Here is a 19,765-nt window from a genome sequence, read left to right on the forward strand (position 1 = left end):
TCTTCAGATGTTAAAGGTTCTTTATGGAACCATTTAGACAAAAAGGTTCTTCTATGGCATCGTGAAGCACCTTTATTTTTAAAAGTGTATTAATAGTGAATAGAACAAAAGATGCAAAAGACATTAGTCATGTGAGCTACTTTAATACTATTATACTATAATACTAATATAGTATGTTTGTAAATAAATAAATAAATAGATTAAGTGTGTGTGTGTGTGTGTATGTATATATATATATATAGAGAGAGAGAGAGAGAGAGAGAGAGAGAGAGATAGAGAGAGAGAGAGAGTATTTCATTTTATAATAATTTTAATACAAATTTTTAAGCATTTTCTGAGTCACCAGATTGCAAGAAATTTGAAGGGAATTTTTATAGGAATTTGAAGAGAAATGTTTGACTTCAAACTTGAATCTTTCACCTTTATTGGTGCATTTTGGTGCAAGAGATTGTCGATAGAAAATATGTGAATAATGAATTATTCACCGCCAGGTTTAAATATGGGATTTTAGGAAAAATGCACAAATCTACTGCATGACTTTTAAATACTTAAAATACACAAAACATGTCATATGGATAAATTTATGCTGCTTTTTTGTCCTTTAAAGGGGTCATATGATGTTGCTAAAAAGAACATTATTTATTCCTTCCTCTCCTGTCCTTTCCTTCATTACTTACAGGACATTTTATGGCTCAGAGATTGCTCATTCATAGCTCAGGAGATGAGATCAAACAAATGCTTTCAAATGTAAAAGGATACAAAATACAATAGCCAATTTTAATTCCTTTATAATACTATTATGGTACTTTTAAAATAAAATAAAAAATCTCAATTTGCTCTTTATATTTTCACTGATAGGACAAACAATTGAGATATTAAAGAGATCAAATTTGCAGGCCATCCGTACATCTCTGAGCCAAAAGAAACAAAAACTCGTTTTATCGAGTTAAACTTATCCTTACAACTTAGGACCATTTAAAAATCTAATATGCAGTCTACTATTGCTTTTGAAACTCTATAAAGGAGACGTGAGATTAATCAATAGAAATAAGAAAAAAATCTCAATTTGTTCTCCATTTATTATAATTTCTGTTCAGAAAACACGAATGAGATTGTAAAGATCTATCTATCCTGTGGGTGATCATGCAACAGGCGACTCTAAACCACACAGAACAAACAGCAGTATCCCCCATCGGGCCCATATAGAGAGCAAGAGCCACGATCACGGCCCCCTGTGTCTCCATGGCATCCTGTGGAAGCCCAGCTGTCAAGAGTTTTGATGTCTTAATAAATTTCTCCTCTCCAGCTGTCAGCCAAGCGTCAGAGATGGATGAAAGAGTCAGTGACCTCTGACCTGCCCCGGACCTCTTCTTCAGCTCCCCCCGGTGAACCCCCAAAACTTTCACAGAGCGCAGAGTCTCGACTGCAACGGCAGATTCCCTTCAGCACAGCGTCAGCTCAACAATAGCATCGACTGCATCCCACAGATACTTTCACATGCACGGCAACTCCTCAGAAGAAATAAGTAATGCATTACTTTCTTTCCACACTATATCTACCAAGGTAACTTTTCAATGAAATACCATGCATTGATTTTGTATTTATTGTATTTAGCAACATATTTCCTCATAAAATAGTCATGTAGACCTACAGAAATCACAAGCTCTCTGGTTAGACATGGCTATATAATGTGCAAAAAGTCTTGTGTTTCACCATTTGTTTAGGTTTTACTTAATTTTTAATTAATTGAAAGACAGTTTTATAATGGTGGGTAAAAACTTTGTCCAATGTGAAACAAAAAAACTATAATTAAACTATAGAATTAAATACAAACAAGTCAAGCAATGTATTTATATTTTGAAAAAATAGATAGAATTATTTATATTGTACATATAATAATATAACTTCAAATTCAAATAAATAATATATACATAGTTTATATTTTATACATAAATGTAACATTTATTATATATGAATGTAAAAGTATATTTTATATTGAAGTAATATTTACAATATTATGTAAGTATTTTTTCTTTTTAAGTGGGAGAACTTGCACAATTGGTGGCTGACTAAATACTTTTTTGCCCCACTGTATATATAGAAGATAATATAAAACATATACATACACACACGCATTCACGTGTGTGTGCATGTATGTCTGTTCAAATGCTCAAAATGTCATGAAAATATCTCTATGCAAAGTGTAAAAAAATAACGTCCGCAAAGTGTTGCTATTCATAGTTTTCAATTTTCTGAATAATTAATGCAGACTCAAATACCATCAATATTCATGAAGGCTCCACTAATAATCTGTCTGTAACATAATTCCCCTTCAAAAACTCACAGAAAATTCAACACGCTTAAGGAAACCTGAAACAGCCCCAGATAACTGCACTTGAGTCCTGAGCGAGAACGTGACCTTTGAACTGTGACCTCTTGGGGCAAAGGTCAAGGGTGGTGCCGGCTTTCCCTCATCATCGCTATGGAAACCACGCAAAGTGTTTGCAGTGTGTCTTTGCGGCACTTCTACAAATAGCAGCACATGTCTAGAAGCCATTAAGTACAAGAGAAGTCCAACTTTCTCTTTTCTCTGTCAACACTTCTGTGTGATGTGTATTTATTATGGTCACAGGCTCTTATTTGGCTTGATCTATGGCAGAATGAAATGTCAGTTTTAAAGATAATTACATTTTTTTCTCCTCTAACAGATCCATTCATCACACTCGCAGCCATTTTTAGACTCTTGATAACATGCCTCGACTCATTCCATCTTTCTCTCGCGAGCTCTCTCTTTCTCTCTCACACACATCCACAGTGAGTCACATCCTATTATGTGGCATGAAGTTGCCAAAAATCTGTTAATTACAAAGTCCAGAGCCCAACTAGTATGATTATAATGTTATTTCCATGAGAACGCTCGGCACTCGTGGATTTACTGCCTCTCCTCTTCTCTCTTCTACTCTGTGTTTGTAATCAGCATCTCTTGTTCTCATGGGAGGAGAGATCTCAGTCCTCCTTATTACACAATCACAAATGCTGATAAACCAATCAGAAACACTGTTATTACCACCTGATGACAGACTCGTGCTTGAGAGGAGAAAAAATAAGACACAGGGATGGATGGATAGACGGAAGTCACCATTCAGAAAAGAATTAAGAACCCCTTTTGAATTTCAATTTAGTTCCCGATTTTGAATTGAGGCCATTCAAACATAAATTAAAATTAATTAAAAATTTTTTTTAAATTCATACAAGTATGGAAACTTGTTTCCGCCACTGAATAAAAAATGAAAAAGGTAATTGCGACTTTTTATCTCACAATTTTGACTTTTTTCTAGCAATTGCGAGTTTACATCTAGCAGTTCAGACTTTATAACATGCAATTGCGATTTATAAAGTTAGAATTGTGAGATATAAACTCGCAATTGTAAGAAAACATCAGAATTGTGAGCTGACTTCTTTATTTCCCTCAGAACTTGACTTTATAACTTGCAGTTGTAAGTTTGTTTTTCGCAATTGCAAGAAAAATATCAGAATTTAAAGATACAATTTTGTCAATATTGACATTTATTTTTGTAAATTAAGTGTAGCCAAATAATGACATTAGGGATGGTCATATTGACCATTTAACTGTTAACCGAAAGTAAACATTTTGACCGATTAATACTATCAGTTTAAATGGTATTTTTTTAAGTATTTTTTTCCCAATTTTTTTTTTTTTAAGTTTGCTGCCTGGTGAAAAAAAAAGTATGCTATACATATTTGTAAACCCACGGAGAAAAATCAGCCTAGGGCAACAGTTTAAAAGTAGCCCAATTCCGTGGAAAAAACGCGGACTTTGCGATCACGGGTCGAGAGTACAGAGAGATGTCTGACAGACCATGCTGAAGGACTTGCTGCTCAACAGATCCTGAGCTCATTAACAAATATCTTATGCTGTAAGATGTGCTCCCTTTACACAGAGCGCGTGTGATCGTGAAAAATCGAAAGTGAAACACGAGCGCTCATACAAAGGCGATTTCAGTACCCCGCATATTCATAGCGGCTCCCTGATGCGCGAAAATTATATGCAACATTAGAATGTTTGCGGGAGCGGGCGGACACAAAAATCGCGGCAGTAGAACACACGTTGCGGGAGCGCGCGGTAATGGTCAGAAATTTAGCGGGAGAGGCATTACGAAACAGTCCCGCGCAGAGCTCTACTCCAGACTATCCGCACAGCATGTCGACATATTACTTTTTAATTTTTTTTTAATAAAAACTAGACACGTTGTGCACTGAGGTAGGCCTGCTATTTGTTTTTATGTCTGACAAAAAAACGACTGCCGGTTCTTTAAAGGGCATAGAAGGATTCAGTGTGTTTTCGTTTTGTCAACTTAATTTGTTAATTAAGTGAAAAACATTTAGTGTTGGCCTATTTATTTTATTCTTTATATATATATATTATTTTATTCTGTGTTTATTCTATGTTTCTCTGTTCTCAGAAGCGCTGCAGGTGTGTGATAATTTGACGATGTTAAAATAACACGTTGCACGTTAAAATAATTTACTTTTTTTTTTTTTTTACTGGGTCACACATTCATCCATTCTATTTTTATTTAATACTAATTTATAATCTTATCAGTTAACAGTTAATATTCGGATAACGAGCAGCAGTTGTCGGTCGGGAAAATTAACTGAAATGAGCATCTCTAAATTACATTTATTAACTTTTCATAACTGTATACTTACCGAATGAATTTCAAATACATCTGTGTGCAGAGTTGTGTTGTGAATTCCAAACAATTCATTTAGTATATCAAAAAATAAATAAAAAACAGTGAAATTTCATAACCCTAAATGGATAGTGTTGCAATTTTGCAATGCATGTCCAATTTATACCCCAAATGCAAATTTTACTTAAACTAACTGGTAAGGGTGACAAGAAATAATACATTGTGAATATCTATGCTTTGGTCTCTGAGAGTTAAAAAGACTTGAAGGTTAAAAACAGAGACAGTGACAACTTCCTGTGGGTGTGACCAATTTGATTTCAAATTCCAACTCATGAAATGGAGACAAATGTGTCTAAAATGTGTCTAAGATCACTTGTGCTAGTTTGAGTGTAACATCAGAAGTGTCTTACCCTGACATTGCTCATTCCTTTCCTCGTATCCAGGATTGCACAGGCAATTCCCAATGGGCACCAGCCACTCTCCATCTGCGCCGCAGTACATTTTGGGAATCTCCTGCTCCTCCGAATGATTCACGCAGGAGCCTCGCACCTCCACCAGTGACGATGTGTCCGCTCCGGTAACTGTGTCAGGAAACTGAGCTAGGTTCCTAACAGCTAACGGACACTTCTTGTAAAACACATGAACGGAAACCAGAGCGATGCAGGCTCCTACGTCCTGGAAGGCCAGATAAAACCCTGTGTGGCTTTGAACACCGACGTCCCTAACCTCAGTGTTGAGCTTCATGATCCGATCACCAATATCCACCTGTGTGAAGCTCTCGTCCGCCGCCACCGTGTCGATCTTAGCAAAGTGGCTCTCGTGAGCGTAGCGCTCGTTATCGGAGTCGGACTCAAGGTAGTAGAGGTTGAACGTCTCTTTGCAGGTGCCAATGACGCCGGGCAGGCTGTTACAGTCACGCAGGGTGAATTTAATCTCGATGTAGATGCGCTGGGCCGGGCCGCGCCGGATCCAGTGAGTCCTGAGCCAGTTGTTCTGATTAGGCTCCATCACGTTACACACCTGGTATGTTCTGATGGGGATGTTCTTCTCGTCCATGATGCTCACCTCTTCCCACTGCATGAGATAGCACAAACACAATGTTAGAAATGAGGAAAATCAAGACCTTATCAATGTCAAATTGACATTTTTAAAAATGCAAAATAGAAAAAAAAAAAACATTAAAAAACATTCTGACTAAAATGTACATTATGTGGTAAACTTCACAAGTATATTCTGTTAAAATGTTTATCTGGCTATTAATCTTGCTCTTTGAAAACCATGTTACCTAAACATAAGTGAGGTTTTTTTTTCACCTAAACTATCCTATAAATTAGCATTTCTCTTTCCTAACTATCTATCAAATATTTTTTAAACATGTCTTGTAATCATTAAAAAACATTCTGACTAAAATGTACATTATGTGGTAAACTTCACAAGTATATTCTGTTAAAATGTTTATCTGGCTATTAATCTTGCTCTTTGAAAACCATGTTACCTAAACATAAGTGAGGTTTTTTTTTTCACCTAAACTATCCTATAAATTAGCATTTCTCTTTCCTAACTATCTATCAAATATTTTTTAAACATGTCTTGTAATGTGTGATAATTGTGTATTCATTGATATGTCTGTGTACGATTCACGAACAAATGACTCTTTTAAACTGGTTCTTTTTAGTGAATCAGAAACTTCACAGCAGTTAACGAACAACTGACTCGAATGATGGGTCGTTTTTTTTAATCAATTCACTCACAAAGTCACAACTTTATATTTGTTTATTTATTATTGTTGTTAAATAGCATAAATAAAATGTGTCAAATGATCATGACAATAATTTAATTTCACCTGTGAGGTTTTTTTAACATACCTTTGACTCTAAGCATTGTAGGCTATGGCATCATATGTCCTATAATAGATTTAAAAAATTTGCAAGCATAGTATTGAACATTTTAGTTTTAAAATGAGTACTTTCGTGTTTATTTGTTTAATTATCCATACATCAAAGTACAGTATTAGTCAATCAGTTATGACAGAACTCCCAATGAAAATGTAAATAATCAGTATCGGCTGATTCAGACGACATGAAAACAATAATCGGCTGGAAAAATCTTCATCAGAGCATCTCTATTAAAAACTGATGACAGCATAAAGCATTAGGCTCATCAGACCCCCACCCACCAAAAAAACCCCAGAAAACAACCGATCATTTAACTAAACAAACATGAGGTCATCCAGAGTGAAAACAGAACTGAACCTTGGGAATCTGTAGAGTAAATGTAGATCTAAAACATAACATGTTTCCCTCTTACAGGCTTGAGAATAAGTTTGCCTGAACCTCAGAAAATCACCATTACTCTTCTTCTACTAGCCTCAGATACAATAACAACTCTAGACAGTCATTAATGTTTCAAGCCTACAACACTTCTCAGCGTCTGCTGAACCAGCATTACAGCGTCTGATTGGACTCAATGAGTTGTCATCATCTAATCAGCTCTAATGACTTGTATTAAAGCAAATGATCACCATGTAAACACATGCAAATTTAAATGCTGATACCCAAGAGTCTAAATGGGAAATATCACATATTAACTTACACTAAAAGTCAAAAGTTTGGAATAATTAAGATTTTTTAATGTTTTTGAAATAAGTCCCTTATGCTCACCAAAGCTGCATTTATTTGAGCAAAAATACAGTAAAACAGCATCATTACGCCAGTCTTCAATGTCACATGATTCTTCAGAAATCATTCTAATATGATTCCGTTCTTTTAAATTGTAATAATATCTCACAATATTACACTTTTACTGTATTTTCGATCAAATAAATGCATCCTTGGTGAGCATGAGACTCAAAAACTTTTAAAAAAATCTTAATTATTCCATAATTCTGACTGATAGTACATGTGCATTAACAATTTGCCCTTTGACCTTTGATGTACATTTATTCATTAAGCAGACGCTTCTTTCCAAACTGATTACAAATGAGCACATATCAGTTAACAGGCACAGACTGATCTACAAATTAACAAGTTATTGATTGGCAATTTTTAGAAAGCAAAAAAAAAATCTATTGAAAAATTATTGTGTGTGATATCAGGAGCCACGGTCCCATTAAGATCATCCTGACGACCTTGAATAATCTCCAGGAATGATTCACCGTGCGCTAAAACTAATTGAGCATTTGTGAGATAAGACTGACAGTGATCTGGTGTCCGTCAGAGAGTGTGATCGTCTCCGTTCGGCTCGTCCCTTCATCTGTGTAACTACGGAGGCCCAGAGGAGCAGCGCAGAGATAAGAACCCGGAGCGGCCGATAGCGGGACGAGAGGAGAAAGGAGCTAATTGGCCGTATTAAAGTCTGAATACCCGCCCACCGTCCATGCCAAAGACCTGTCCATCACGGAGAAGATCACAGAGGGAGAGGAACTCAGGAGCTCAATGAGGCTTGGATGGATGCGAAAGGAAGCCGAGCTGCTCCGGAATGAAAGGGAATTCTGTGTGTTTTATTGAATCGCTGATGTGGTAATTTAGATGCACCTGATCTGAAGATGTTAAACGGCTAATTGGTGATGAGGGGCTCCAAACTGTGCAGAAGCATACATTATCGGACAGAACCCACTGACCCCCTCGATCTAAAATCTCACACACACACACACACACACACTCAAACAGACCTTTTCTCTGCCTCCGGGTTGCCAAGTCTCGCCCCCTACCTCTTTTGAGAGAAAAGGGATAGAGTTTCCTAACAAAGGGCATTTCTGTCTCCCTCAACTATTTAGGAAATTTGACGCCCGTCGCTGTAACCTAGCTTTCCAAATTTACATCTCAGAGAAGTGGAGAGGGCAGGCTGATCTCACTTATATTCGCAGGTATTCATACGTGATATGTACATTTTTGGATGCTGAAACAAACAATATCAACACGCTGACAGCATCTAAAATGTAAATGCTTTTATATACAAGATGTAAACAACCTTGAGGCTCTCTTAAGACTGGAACCAAAATTGTGAAGGTACACTGAGGAAAATAAAGATTCAGAATGTTTTTTTTTTTTTTTAATGGTGATGCTATAGAAGAACCATTTTGGGTTCCTGCCAAGGGATGAAAAATAAAAAAAGGTAATTGCAAGTTTTTATCTTACAATTTTTTTACTCTCAATTCTGAGAAAAAAACTCAAAATTCTGACTTTTTCCCTCAAAATTCTGAGGAAAGACTCCACACTTTTTTTGTTTTTTGTAAAACTTTTTTTCTTGCAATTGCAAGTTTATTTCTCACAATCCCAATTTTTCCTCTCAGAATTGCAAGTTCATATTTTTCAATTCTGAGATTAATCTCAAAATTATGACTTTTATCTTCTGAAATCTTAGAAATGTGAGGGGAAAAGTCTGAATTGTGAACTATAAACTCAGAATTGAGAAGAAAAAGTCAGGATTGCAAGATAAAAAGTCACAATTACCATTTCTATTTTTATCCTGTGGCAGAAACTCCATGCCTTTTATTGAATACTTCTTTTAAAAAAAAGTGTGAAGAACATTTTAAAAATCAGAACAAGATCTTTTGTGCAATGACAAAGTTCCATGAATGTTTAAGTTTCTTTGTGGAACCTTTGATGCCAATAAAGAACCTTGATTTTTAAAAGTGTGCCACCAAAGTTTAACACTTAATTCCATGGCACTTCTCAGTATATAACATTCTAAAAAGACAATATTAATGATACAATTATTTATAAATGAACTCCAGATGGGTCTAATAAAAATAAAGTCACCTGCACTCTTTGTATGGCTGAATTTAATTATCATCAAAGCAAAACAGAATGAAACAATTACAATGTAGAATTAGTTCGATTTATATCGGTGTTCAATTAATGTGATGGTGTTAAACATCTTTAAATCCTCTCATTTATTAGAAATACAATGCAATTAACCTACGTATGTAATATTATATCGACCTCAGTTGATTTGTAAACATTTGTACATCCTTTAAGGCTTTAGGTTTTAGATGCCTTTAGATGTAGCATTAGTGCTGGGCGGTATACCGGTTCATACCGAATACCGGTGTTTATTTTTGTTATGATACCGCAATACCGCAATACCGGTGTATGTCGCTTAAACAACAGTCGGAACGTGACACTGTTTGAAAGGGGTCCGTTTTCACTGTTGCACTGTGGTGAGGGAACAGCTGTATGTGTTAGTTCTGAAACTGAAGCTGTAGAACTAATAGAACGTGATGACACAGAAGAACTCATCCACAATATCCACACTGACCTCCACAAATATCCACCGCCCCGTCATCAGCTCCCGCGTCTCTCACACACACAAGCGCGACTTTAGCACTAGATTTAGCAACTTTCAGACCCTTTTAGTGGCTTTTTTTCCATAGAATATTCATACTGACAAACCTAGCGGCTTTTCTGGATAAACCGTAGCTATGGTTCAGTTGGAAGATTTCGCCAGTGCTGTCCCACGAACGTGAGGTCTGACTTTCCCGGAGAAGTGTCGCCTCTCTCGGCATCTGTTCTGTGCAGTGAGCGGCAGAGAAGCACCGCAGCCGACTCCTCAATAAATGAGTACAAAACAGCGTTTCCTAGCACCTGTCGCTTACTGATTGTTTGGAATTATAAATATGAGCGTAGTTCGTCTGTTAATATCACATGCACTTTTTTGTGTGTTGTTTTTTTAGTTTGTTACTCAGACGCAGGCAGTGCGCTGCATGAGACAAAAAAGTAATCTAGCCAAAACAACCGCATAGCCGCTCTTTAGTATAGATGCATGTTGATTTTATCAGACGATGCCGCGATTATAAATGAGTGACTCCTGGTTAACATGTATTAAAAGGGGTCGTGTTTAGTCACTATTTAGTGTGGTATTTTTTGACACTATTCACTCATCATGACAGTAATATAGGGCATTCTAACTCAATATACTGCAGTATTTCCTCTTTCAATCAGGATAAAATATGGTTAACACCCGGTCATGCATGAGAAAAAAAATACCGTCTTGTACCGTGAAACCGGTATAATTTTGAAAAATACAGTGATATAAATTTTTGGTCATACCACCCAGCTCTATGTGGCATCTATCTAAACGTATGAAATGGTGCTCAAACTATACGTATGAATACTAATGAGGCGAAGCTGGAGAAAGAGGGACTCACCCCTCCTTCCGTCGGGCTGGCGACCCATGCCAGATCTCCCTGCACTGATCTGGAATCCAGCAGCGTGACTGAAAGAGAAAAACACAGAAGACTTGAGAACGAGATCACCAAAGCCTGTGCATCTTACCCATAGAGATAAAACTGATGCTAGGATGAAGCTGGAAGGCATAAATCTCAGATAAATAATGACAACAGCTGCAAACGCGGCTGAAAAGTGACAGACAAGTGCACAGAGGTTTGACCAAGCACTGAACTTAGCAGAAAATTATGGCTAATAATAATAATTTGCAAAGTAATTCATCAAAACGTAAAGAAAAGGGTGTTGTTTTCTTAAAAGTTAGGCAAACATTGCTTTCCCAGTAACGACTTAAAAAAAGCCCTCCAGTCTGCACAAGAAAACCATCATCTTCAAGTTAATTATACAGCCTTTATTTTGATGTTTGACATTATATGTAGGCTATTGTTTATATTTGCAGATGACAAATTATTACTAGCCTGTTACCATCCTTGTGCTAAAAAACGCCCAAATCACTTTAAAGTTAATACTAAAGATTTAAGACATTATAAATATTAAATAGAGGAAGGATAAATAAAATAATGAATAATTATAAATGTAAAATGTGAAGAATACACATGTGGCATATGTATAAATAGTATGTAGTTTTTACTGCCCTGCTGTGTGCATACATAAATAAATAGTGTGTACTTTATTTATATTTCCAGATATCAGTTGCAACAAAAACATCTTATGTTACAAAAAAAGCCTTAGTGATAATGTAGTAAAAATGAGAAATAGGCTTCTTTCTTTAAGAGGTTTGCGGGAACTGGCCGCTTTGCGTGAGTTTCACTCTGCGTCCTAAACTTTTCCTCTTTATTGAAACCCCTCTCACCTTCATTCGCCGGATGATTCCTCGGAGCGGACAGACCTGCACAAAGCCCCAGGAAAAGCGAGGTGAGCGCGTAAATAATCCCGGCCATGAGCGCCATTCGTCCCGTAACCGTCTCTCCGTTATTCCCGTTTATTCCTCGTGCTGCTCCGCGCGACTGATCTGGACTCGCACGAGACGCACACCGCGAGCTCTGCTGGAGGGGGCGTGGCATTCTCTAGTGACGTAGCTGTCAATCAAAACGAGATAAGCGGTCGCTTAATTAAATTATATGTTGATTAAAATTGTCATTCATTAGTAGTATTAGTAGTATTTATGTCTGAAGGTATTAAAAAAGGAGTTTAAATAGCAGTGTTGGACGTAAACTGCAATTATTATTATTTTTTAAAAAAACATGTAATTATATATAAATATAATTATAAAGATAAAATTAATATATATAATATATGATATTTTCTATTTAATCATAATTATATATATAATAAATATCATTTTAATATTCATTTTAAACGTTTTAATTGTTGTTTAAATATATTAAATATTTTTAATAATGTGTTTAAAAATAATAATCTAATAATATTCTGAAGAAAAATACGAAAAATATTTTACTTAGTGTTATTACTATTATATATATACATTTTGATTTGTTTAAAATATTTAAAAAAATATTTAAAATAGTATATTGTTTAAAAGTTTTCAAATATACTATGTACTATTTTAATCATTTTTTGATATTTTTAAACATTAATTAAAATGACTACATAACGTGAACAAAATAAACAATAAAACGAAGAATAAAATCATATGAATTAAAAAGTATTTTTTTTAAAAGACATCATTAAAAAGTATTATTATTATTATTAATAATCGTTTTTTTTGTTATTAGACATTAAAGACATAACATGCAACCTTTACAACATTATTAATAATAGTAGTAGTAGTAGTAGTAGTGGTGGTAGTAGTTAGATCGTTTTGAGGCCGCTGAGTTATGGAGTGATCTTGTATCGCCATCTAGCGTCCTTTTCACGACACAACTGGCAAAATTAACAGCAGTGTCTTTCCCAACAGCGCCAAATAAACCGAGAGCGTGCTGTCGCTTCATTTCTTTCATCCAATCTAGTGGGTCACGTGCCACATCAAGACACAAAGACACAAAGAGATGAAAGCCAATGTGTCGATATTCAGCTGTTTGTGAGTTAAAAAGACACATTCTCAGGGCATCTGTTTGGACTTAATACAGTATCCCGCGGTGTTTGATTATTCACCTCATTTTTTCAGTTTTATAGGCTACTCATCTCACTATGAGGTCAAATGTTCTTATTGATTGGATTCCACCTGACACCTGCTTCCTCTCATGCATCCGGATGCTTCTGCCCTCACACAGTCTCTCTCTGCCTCTGGTCCTCGGGGTAATATGCTGGGGGATGTTTCAGTGTCCATGAGTGGAGTCCTGACCTCCATTGAGAGGGTCAGCCTGCAGCGGGTCTGTGGGCAGAGAGAGGCCCCGGGCCCCGGGGAGCCTGTGGGTGTGTGGATGAGCACCAGCTGTACCTTCACCACAGACTCAGTGTGTGTGTTCAGGTTTGATTGACAGACTCGTCCTGGATGAAATACATTTAACAGCACCAGACTGACAGTTCAACAGCACGTTGAGCAGTGAATATATCTCATTACAGTGGCAGAACTGGTCTGCTAGACCAGTGCTTCTCAACCAGGGGTCCGTGGACCCCTAGTGGTCCTTGACATAAGGCCAGGGGATCCGTATAAAGTATGAATTTTTGTATAAATGTTGTATATTTTGACATGACATGTTCCCATGAAAGAAAAATCCAATATAGCTGATGATATGGCCAAATACTGGACAAGTCAGCTAACTTGAATTATACTTGACTGCATTTGGTCCTCACAAAGACACAAATGATACGAGTCAGTTTTGTTCTGGGGGTCCTTGAGGATGATTCTGAATTGGACTGGGGTCCGGTACGCCAAAAGGTTGAGATTCACTCTGTTAGACATTTGTTCTTCTCAACACTGTAAAGTTTCAAAGATTATTGGAGTATGTTTTACAAGAAAATGTCTGTTTCTCTACGTATTCAATTCAATGTGTTACTTGCGGTTTGTTTGTAATCGTTTGTGAAATTTACTAGCAATTTCTGAGTGAAAATTGTTTCTACACCATTTTTAGTGAATATCACACAAGATGGACAACATGAAGCATTTTGAAGAGTGAACAGTGTTTGTAGGTCATTTTAATTGTAATGTATTATTTTAAATAACATTGGTTTAATAACGTGTATATATTTTTATTTTATTAAACGTGAATATAATTTTACATTTTATAATTATATTTATAGTAACATTTACAATTTGTAATAATAATACTGTTATTAAAATTAATTATTATTAAAAGAAATTCATTATTATTTTTTAATTTGATTATTATTATTATGTGAAACAGTTCCACCAAGTGAATATATTTTATATATTCACTTATGTATTGATATCATCTAAATCTGTGATAGCATTTCATATTCATGCCACATGCGGCAAGGTATAAAACAATGGAAGGATATCATCGTAGAAATAGACATGGCTACTCCATATGTTTGAATAACATGTGTTTGAAAGAGATAATACCTAAACCAGAAATGATGCTCAATGAATGTATCTTTATTTGCTCCAGCAGTAAGCAGACATGCTATCATTAGTTAACAATAACTTCTAGTCATCTATCAAGCATGCAATATTCAAAGTTATGCTTTTTACAGATGATTATTTGACCATTTTAATGTTGCATTAAAAAAAATCCTCAGCTAAATAAAACTATCTGTGTTAGGAAAGCAGCTGTCAAGCATTACTCTTCTTACAGGCTATCACATTCAGCTTTGTTTTTCTTAAAACTGATAATATGGCAAATCAAGTGCAATATTCTTCAATCTCTTTACCACCTCCACCTTTTTATCATGTTTCCAAATTTTTTCGAATGCAAAGGCTTTAATTCCCACATATTTTTGTAACTGTACAAGACTGTCTTCAATGCTATATTCCCCATTTTCTGCTAGGCATGTTTTCAAACAGGGTGAGTTTACAGTGAAAAATCCCTCACACTTATCTTTAACCTGCAAGATCTTATCCAAATCTTTTTTTAGGCGAAACTCTGAATGTTTCACTCCATTTGACTGTGCAGCAATGAGGTGATCGCTCTGGTAAACCTCATTGAGCTGCAGTTTTTCTTTCACTTTAGTTAGTAACTCCTTGCTTGGATAGCCAGAACCTTTAAGACATTGGTCCTTCTCGACTCTGAATGTGACAGCGTATTGTCCCATGTTACCCAACCTGGAAATTACAAAGCAGTGGGAATTTAATAGTTTGTAAGAGTTTATTTCTCAAATTTTAAAACAAATATTAAAAGAAAAACTGTAAATTCTACTTATATGTTCAATCAAAGCAACATACCGATTCCCAAGTTGTTTACAATACTCATGAGAGTTTTTGGGTTCACAGTCTCGCCGACTGCACAAGCGCAAAAATGAAGCAGGCAGATCAGGAGAATCCTCTTTGGTACAGTGAAAACCTGAAGCAAACACACACAAATACAAACTTTCAGATAAAAATATATGCGCACAACAAAGCACAGAATTTTAACATAGCATTCTATCTATTAAAAATAAAATATTCTTTTAAGTCTTATTGTGTGTACACATTTTAAGAGCTTTTATTTCCCAACATGAGCAATAGTGATGCTGCTTTAGCTCCAGCCTCCACTAGCAATGATATTAAGTAATAGAAGCACGACTTACCATTTTATTTGTTGCCCAAAATAAGACGGTTCAGAGATGCTGTGTGAGTCTGTAATGAAGCAGGACTGATGAGAAAGAGGAAGCAGATGGTGTTTATTCTGACACTCTCCCAGCTCTCTCCTGCAAACATCATGACAAAAACACTTGACTTACTGACTCCTTTAATAATGTCATTGAGCTTCTTTGTGAATGTTGTTGGACTTCCTGTAAACTGTCAATAACAATCACAACCCATAAATCCCTGCAAGAACTCCAAAGACTCTCATGGGTTCCTCCAGTAACCTCAACATATACAAAGAAAGGCCCTTGAAATACTGACAAATATAGTACAAAGTAATAACATATATATTTGAGGCACACTGAAAGGTTCTCCAAAATGTTCTACTAGGAAATGAACCAAAATTGTGCATCGGGTATCTTTTCACTTTTACAGCTGAAAGTGTTCGCTCAAAACAATTAAATCTGGCAAATAATGTCAAAGTTGTATGAAGTACAAAAGGAACAATCACTTTCCCATTTGTTTTATTTATTTTGAATATTAATTTATTTTAATTAAATGGCAATAACACATGATGCTGACTATAATTAATGAAATATGATTTAAAATGTTGCTGTGTGTCTTACGCAAACTGCATTTCCAAAACCTTTCTGGGTCACACTTTATTTTAAGGTCCAACTCTCGCTATTAACAAACCAATTAACTATGACTTTTGCCTCAATAAACTCCTAATTTGCTACTTATTAATAGTTAGTAAGGTAGTTGTTAAGTTTAGGTATTAGGTAGGATTAGGGAAATAGAATATGGTCATGGTTAAGCAATTAGTTAATAGGGAGAATTGGTCCCTATACTAAAGTGTTACCCATTTCTGTTATTTTCTGTGTTACAGTTTGGTGCAGGGCCTTGTGGTCTGGTTGACAGTTGGTTTGGTTTTCGTGTGTATGTGTGTGTGTGTGTGTGCGTGTGTGTGTGTGTCAGTCATTGCATTATATAATTTTCTCCACATATTCATACTACTGTATTTACAAACAGATGCATTAAAAGTCACCCTCAAGGCACCAATTATCAGCACGATCTGTTTGGCGTTGTGCAATTGTGATTAATATTGCAACGTGTTGCCAAGCCTTGTTGTCTGTTTGACATCAAGCTTTGTGTATGTGAATGACCTTGTGTGAGGCCATAGGATGAGACATGCACCGCAAATATTCAGTCACATTTAGTTACTATGTCAAAACAGTGAAAAAAAAATGTATTTATTTATTTATTTGGTAGAATTTGTCCTTGTTGAATAATAACCGACACAGAAAAAGATAAAAAATTATATCAATAGTATAAAAATATAAAACTAGTAAATTACAAGTATGCTGTTAAGTTCACTTAAAGAAAACCTAAGTATTCTTGCATTATAAAAACTACTGAACTTGTAGTTTACTTCTTAAACTAAAATTGTTCTACAAGTTTTTAACTAGTGACCTATCAGTATATATAAGTTGACTTGTCGTATAGTTGCAGTACAAATGATAGGTGTAATTGTAAAATGGTTATGTACTCAAAGTTTTCTACTGTTACACTTAAAGTGTACTTAAAAGTATACTTTTAGAAACTAAAAAGTGGGTCAATTTAGTCCCAAGTAGAGTTGAAATTGTACATTTACAAGTATACTACTAGTACATTTATATACTTACTACGTAAAGTATGCTTAAAATATACTTAATTAATCAAACTTGAAGTATACTTATTTTTGAGAATCCATCACAACATAATGAAGAGAACTACTCTATTTATGATGGCAATTAATACAATAATACCTATGAGGGTGAACTAATCACTGGATTATCAAGTTCGTAGCACCACATCTTTGAAAAACTTTGTTTTGTCACAAGAGTTTTGTTTAAAGCACTTAATTTCAAGTACATTTATCTATAAGAATGTATTGCTATGTCTGCAAAGTCAAATGTTTGATTATTGCTATAAGTCAAATGTATATAACTAATATATATATATATATATATATATATATATATGAACTAATCACTGGATTATCAAGTTCGTAGCACCACATCTTTGAAAAACTTTGTTTTGTCACAAGAGTTTTGTTTAAAGCACTTAATTTCAAGTACATTTATCTATAAGAATGTATTGCTATGTCTGCAAAGTCAAATGTTTGATTATTGCTATAAGTCAAATGTATATAACATATATATATATATATATATATATATATATATATAAAAACATTTATACAAAATAATATGACATTCTACAGAGAACAAATGATTTAAATCACTTATTAGGCACTGAACAGGTGTTCAAGAATAATACTTTAAAGAAGTGTGTTTGGAGAGTAAGAATTCTGATGAATAATTAAGTAATTAATTTCATAGTCCAATGTATGCTGGGCAAAAAGAGTTTTATGAAAGTTATGAGCTGAAGTGATTCAATAACATTCCAGCGTTTGATCATTGAAGTAAGGTAAAGCTAGTTTATTTATAACATGTTAGCACATTTCACTCACAATGGTAATTCAAAGAGCTTGATAAAAAGGATTAAACTGTAATCATAAAAGATGCATAAGAAATAAAAATTTGCTAAAAGAAAGTATTAAAAATGAATAAGAACATGCAGTGGAATAAGCATTTTCCTAAACTTTAGGCAGACAGAAAGCAATCACATCCCCATTGTTTCTTTCCACACATTTCTGACATTCCATCACATTTGTTCTCGTACACCGATAAAGAGGCACTTGCTCATGAATCGTTAGGAGATCTTTAGCCATATCCTTCCTCCACGCGTCCTTCTGCCAGATCTTATTAAACACAAAAATATTCATTGCCTCTTTTCTGATATTTTTCCAGTTTGAAAGGCCATCCAGAATCTTTTCTTGACCCTCAATGCACCTCGTCACACAAGGTGAGTTGTGCGAATAGAAAACTACACAGCTGTTCTCATTTGTCTCTGCTAGAAGTTTGTCCATGGGAGAATTACTGAGTGGATAGAGCAGAACATGTTCAGCATGTTCCTTTGGTTTTTTAGTTGGCCGTGCAGCAATTACATTTTTTGATGATGTGCAGAGTACACATTTTTCTCCTTTATTGAGAAAATTTCTCACATTTTCTGCATCTTCCCTGCTGAACACAGTCTGGATATCAGATTGTTCTTCTGTACACTGAGCCTTTGGGACAATAATCACCATTACATACTGAACATCAGGGTGGCTGGTTGGCTGGACACTGGAAGACATTAAATAGCATACGATTATCACAATTTTCAAGAAGTGTTTTTACCATGTTCCTTGTGCCTTTTTATATTAATCAACTCAACAATTAGTACATGCATTTGAATTTAAAACTAAATATGTCTATTTTAATTCAGCTGACTATCAACTGTATAAACTGACTTACTTGTCATCAAAATACTGGATCATTTTAGCAAGGGCAGCAGGGTTCACATCCCCCTGAATGCTTTGAACACACAGATGAAGTAGGTAGAGGATGATGAGACCCCTCAGTGATGCCTGAAGGGAAAACCACTCATTTCAGCACAAAAGGGATGGTCTGAAATAACTATAAACCACCAAGAGCAGCAGTCAATACTAAATAATACAGAACATTTCCATTGTTTTCATCAAACCCTATCGTATGCCTTCAGAACACTCGAAAAATATACGACGCGAGTGACATGGTGTCACGGGTTGCTACTGTGAGGAGCACGGAGCGAGGAATGAGGAGATGCGGAATTCATTTCAACCAGTCTTTAATAAACTTCCAAAGGAACCAGGAGAACACACGAAGCAATGTAGACAAAACAATTCCAGACAAAGAAACTCAGAACAGGCTAGAACTAAATAGGGCAGATAACGAGGGGCAGACAGGTGAGGAGGATAACTAATAATGAGACACACCTGGAACAAATCAAACTACATTGGGACAGGAACAGGAAGGACCAAATAAGGAACATACACGTGACAGATCGCCCTCCTCCCGGATGGCACGTCCCGCACCGTAACAGGACTGGAACAGGGTGGAGACAAGGAGAGCCTCCAGGGCGGATCAGGAGGCCATGGCGGATCAGGGGACTCAGGAGGCCATGGCGGATCATCCGTGACCTTAGCTGGCTCGGCCACGGGTATATGGCCCCCCCCCCAAAATTTTCTTGGGGAAATCTAGGAATCCTGGGGGGCGCTCTGGAGGAGCGGGCACTAGATGGCGCTCTAGAAA

General features: G+C 35.7%; 2 protein-coding genes across 2 annotated transcripts in view; both read right to left on the bottom strand.

Moving 5' to 3' along the window:
• LOC107585743 (ephrin type-A receptor 4-like) overlaps positions 1-11,951 on the bottom strand; it is a 42,288-nt gene extending 30,337 nt beyond the window's left edge. The window contains exons 1-3 of the mRNA XM_016272898.1: positions 11,754-11,951; positions 10,864-10,931; positions 5,126-5,789 (exon numbers count right to left, since the gene is read on the bottom strand). Of these exons, the coding sequence (XP_016128384.1) occupies positions 5,126-5,789; positions 10,864-10,931; positions 11,754-11,850 (829 nt within the window). The 5' untranslated portion in view covers positions 11,851-11,951. The remainder of the gene's footprint in view (positions 1-5,125; positions 5,790-10,863; positions 10,932-11,753) is intronic.
• A 6,238-nt stretch (positions 11,952-18,189) lies between these two features.
• Positions 18,190-19,765, bottom strand: part of LOC107585789 (uncharacterized) — an 8,373-nt gene continuing 6,797 nt past the window's right edge. Inside the window, exons 4-5 of the mRNA XM_016272937.1 lie at positions 18,950-19,062; positions 18,190-18,778 (exon numbers count right to left, since the gene is read on the bottom strand). Coding sequence (XP_016128423.1) covers positions 18,190-18,778; positions 18,950-19,062 — 702 coding nt within the window. The remainder of the gene's footprint in view (positions 18,779-18,949; positions 19,063-19,765) is intronic.

The sequence above is a fragment of the Sinocyclocheilus grahami genome, unplaced genomic scaffold (assembly GCF_001515645.1).
Source record: "Sinocyclocheilus grahami isolate Dianchi unplaced genomic scaffold, SAMN03320097.WGS_v1.1 scaffold74.1, whole genome shotgun sequence".
NCBI lineage: Eukaryota > Metazoa > Chordata > Actinopteri > Cypriniformes > Cyprinidae > Sinocyclocheilus > Sinocyclocheilus grahami.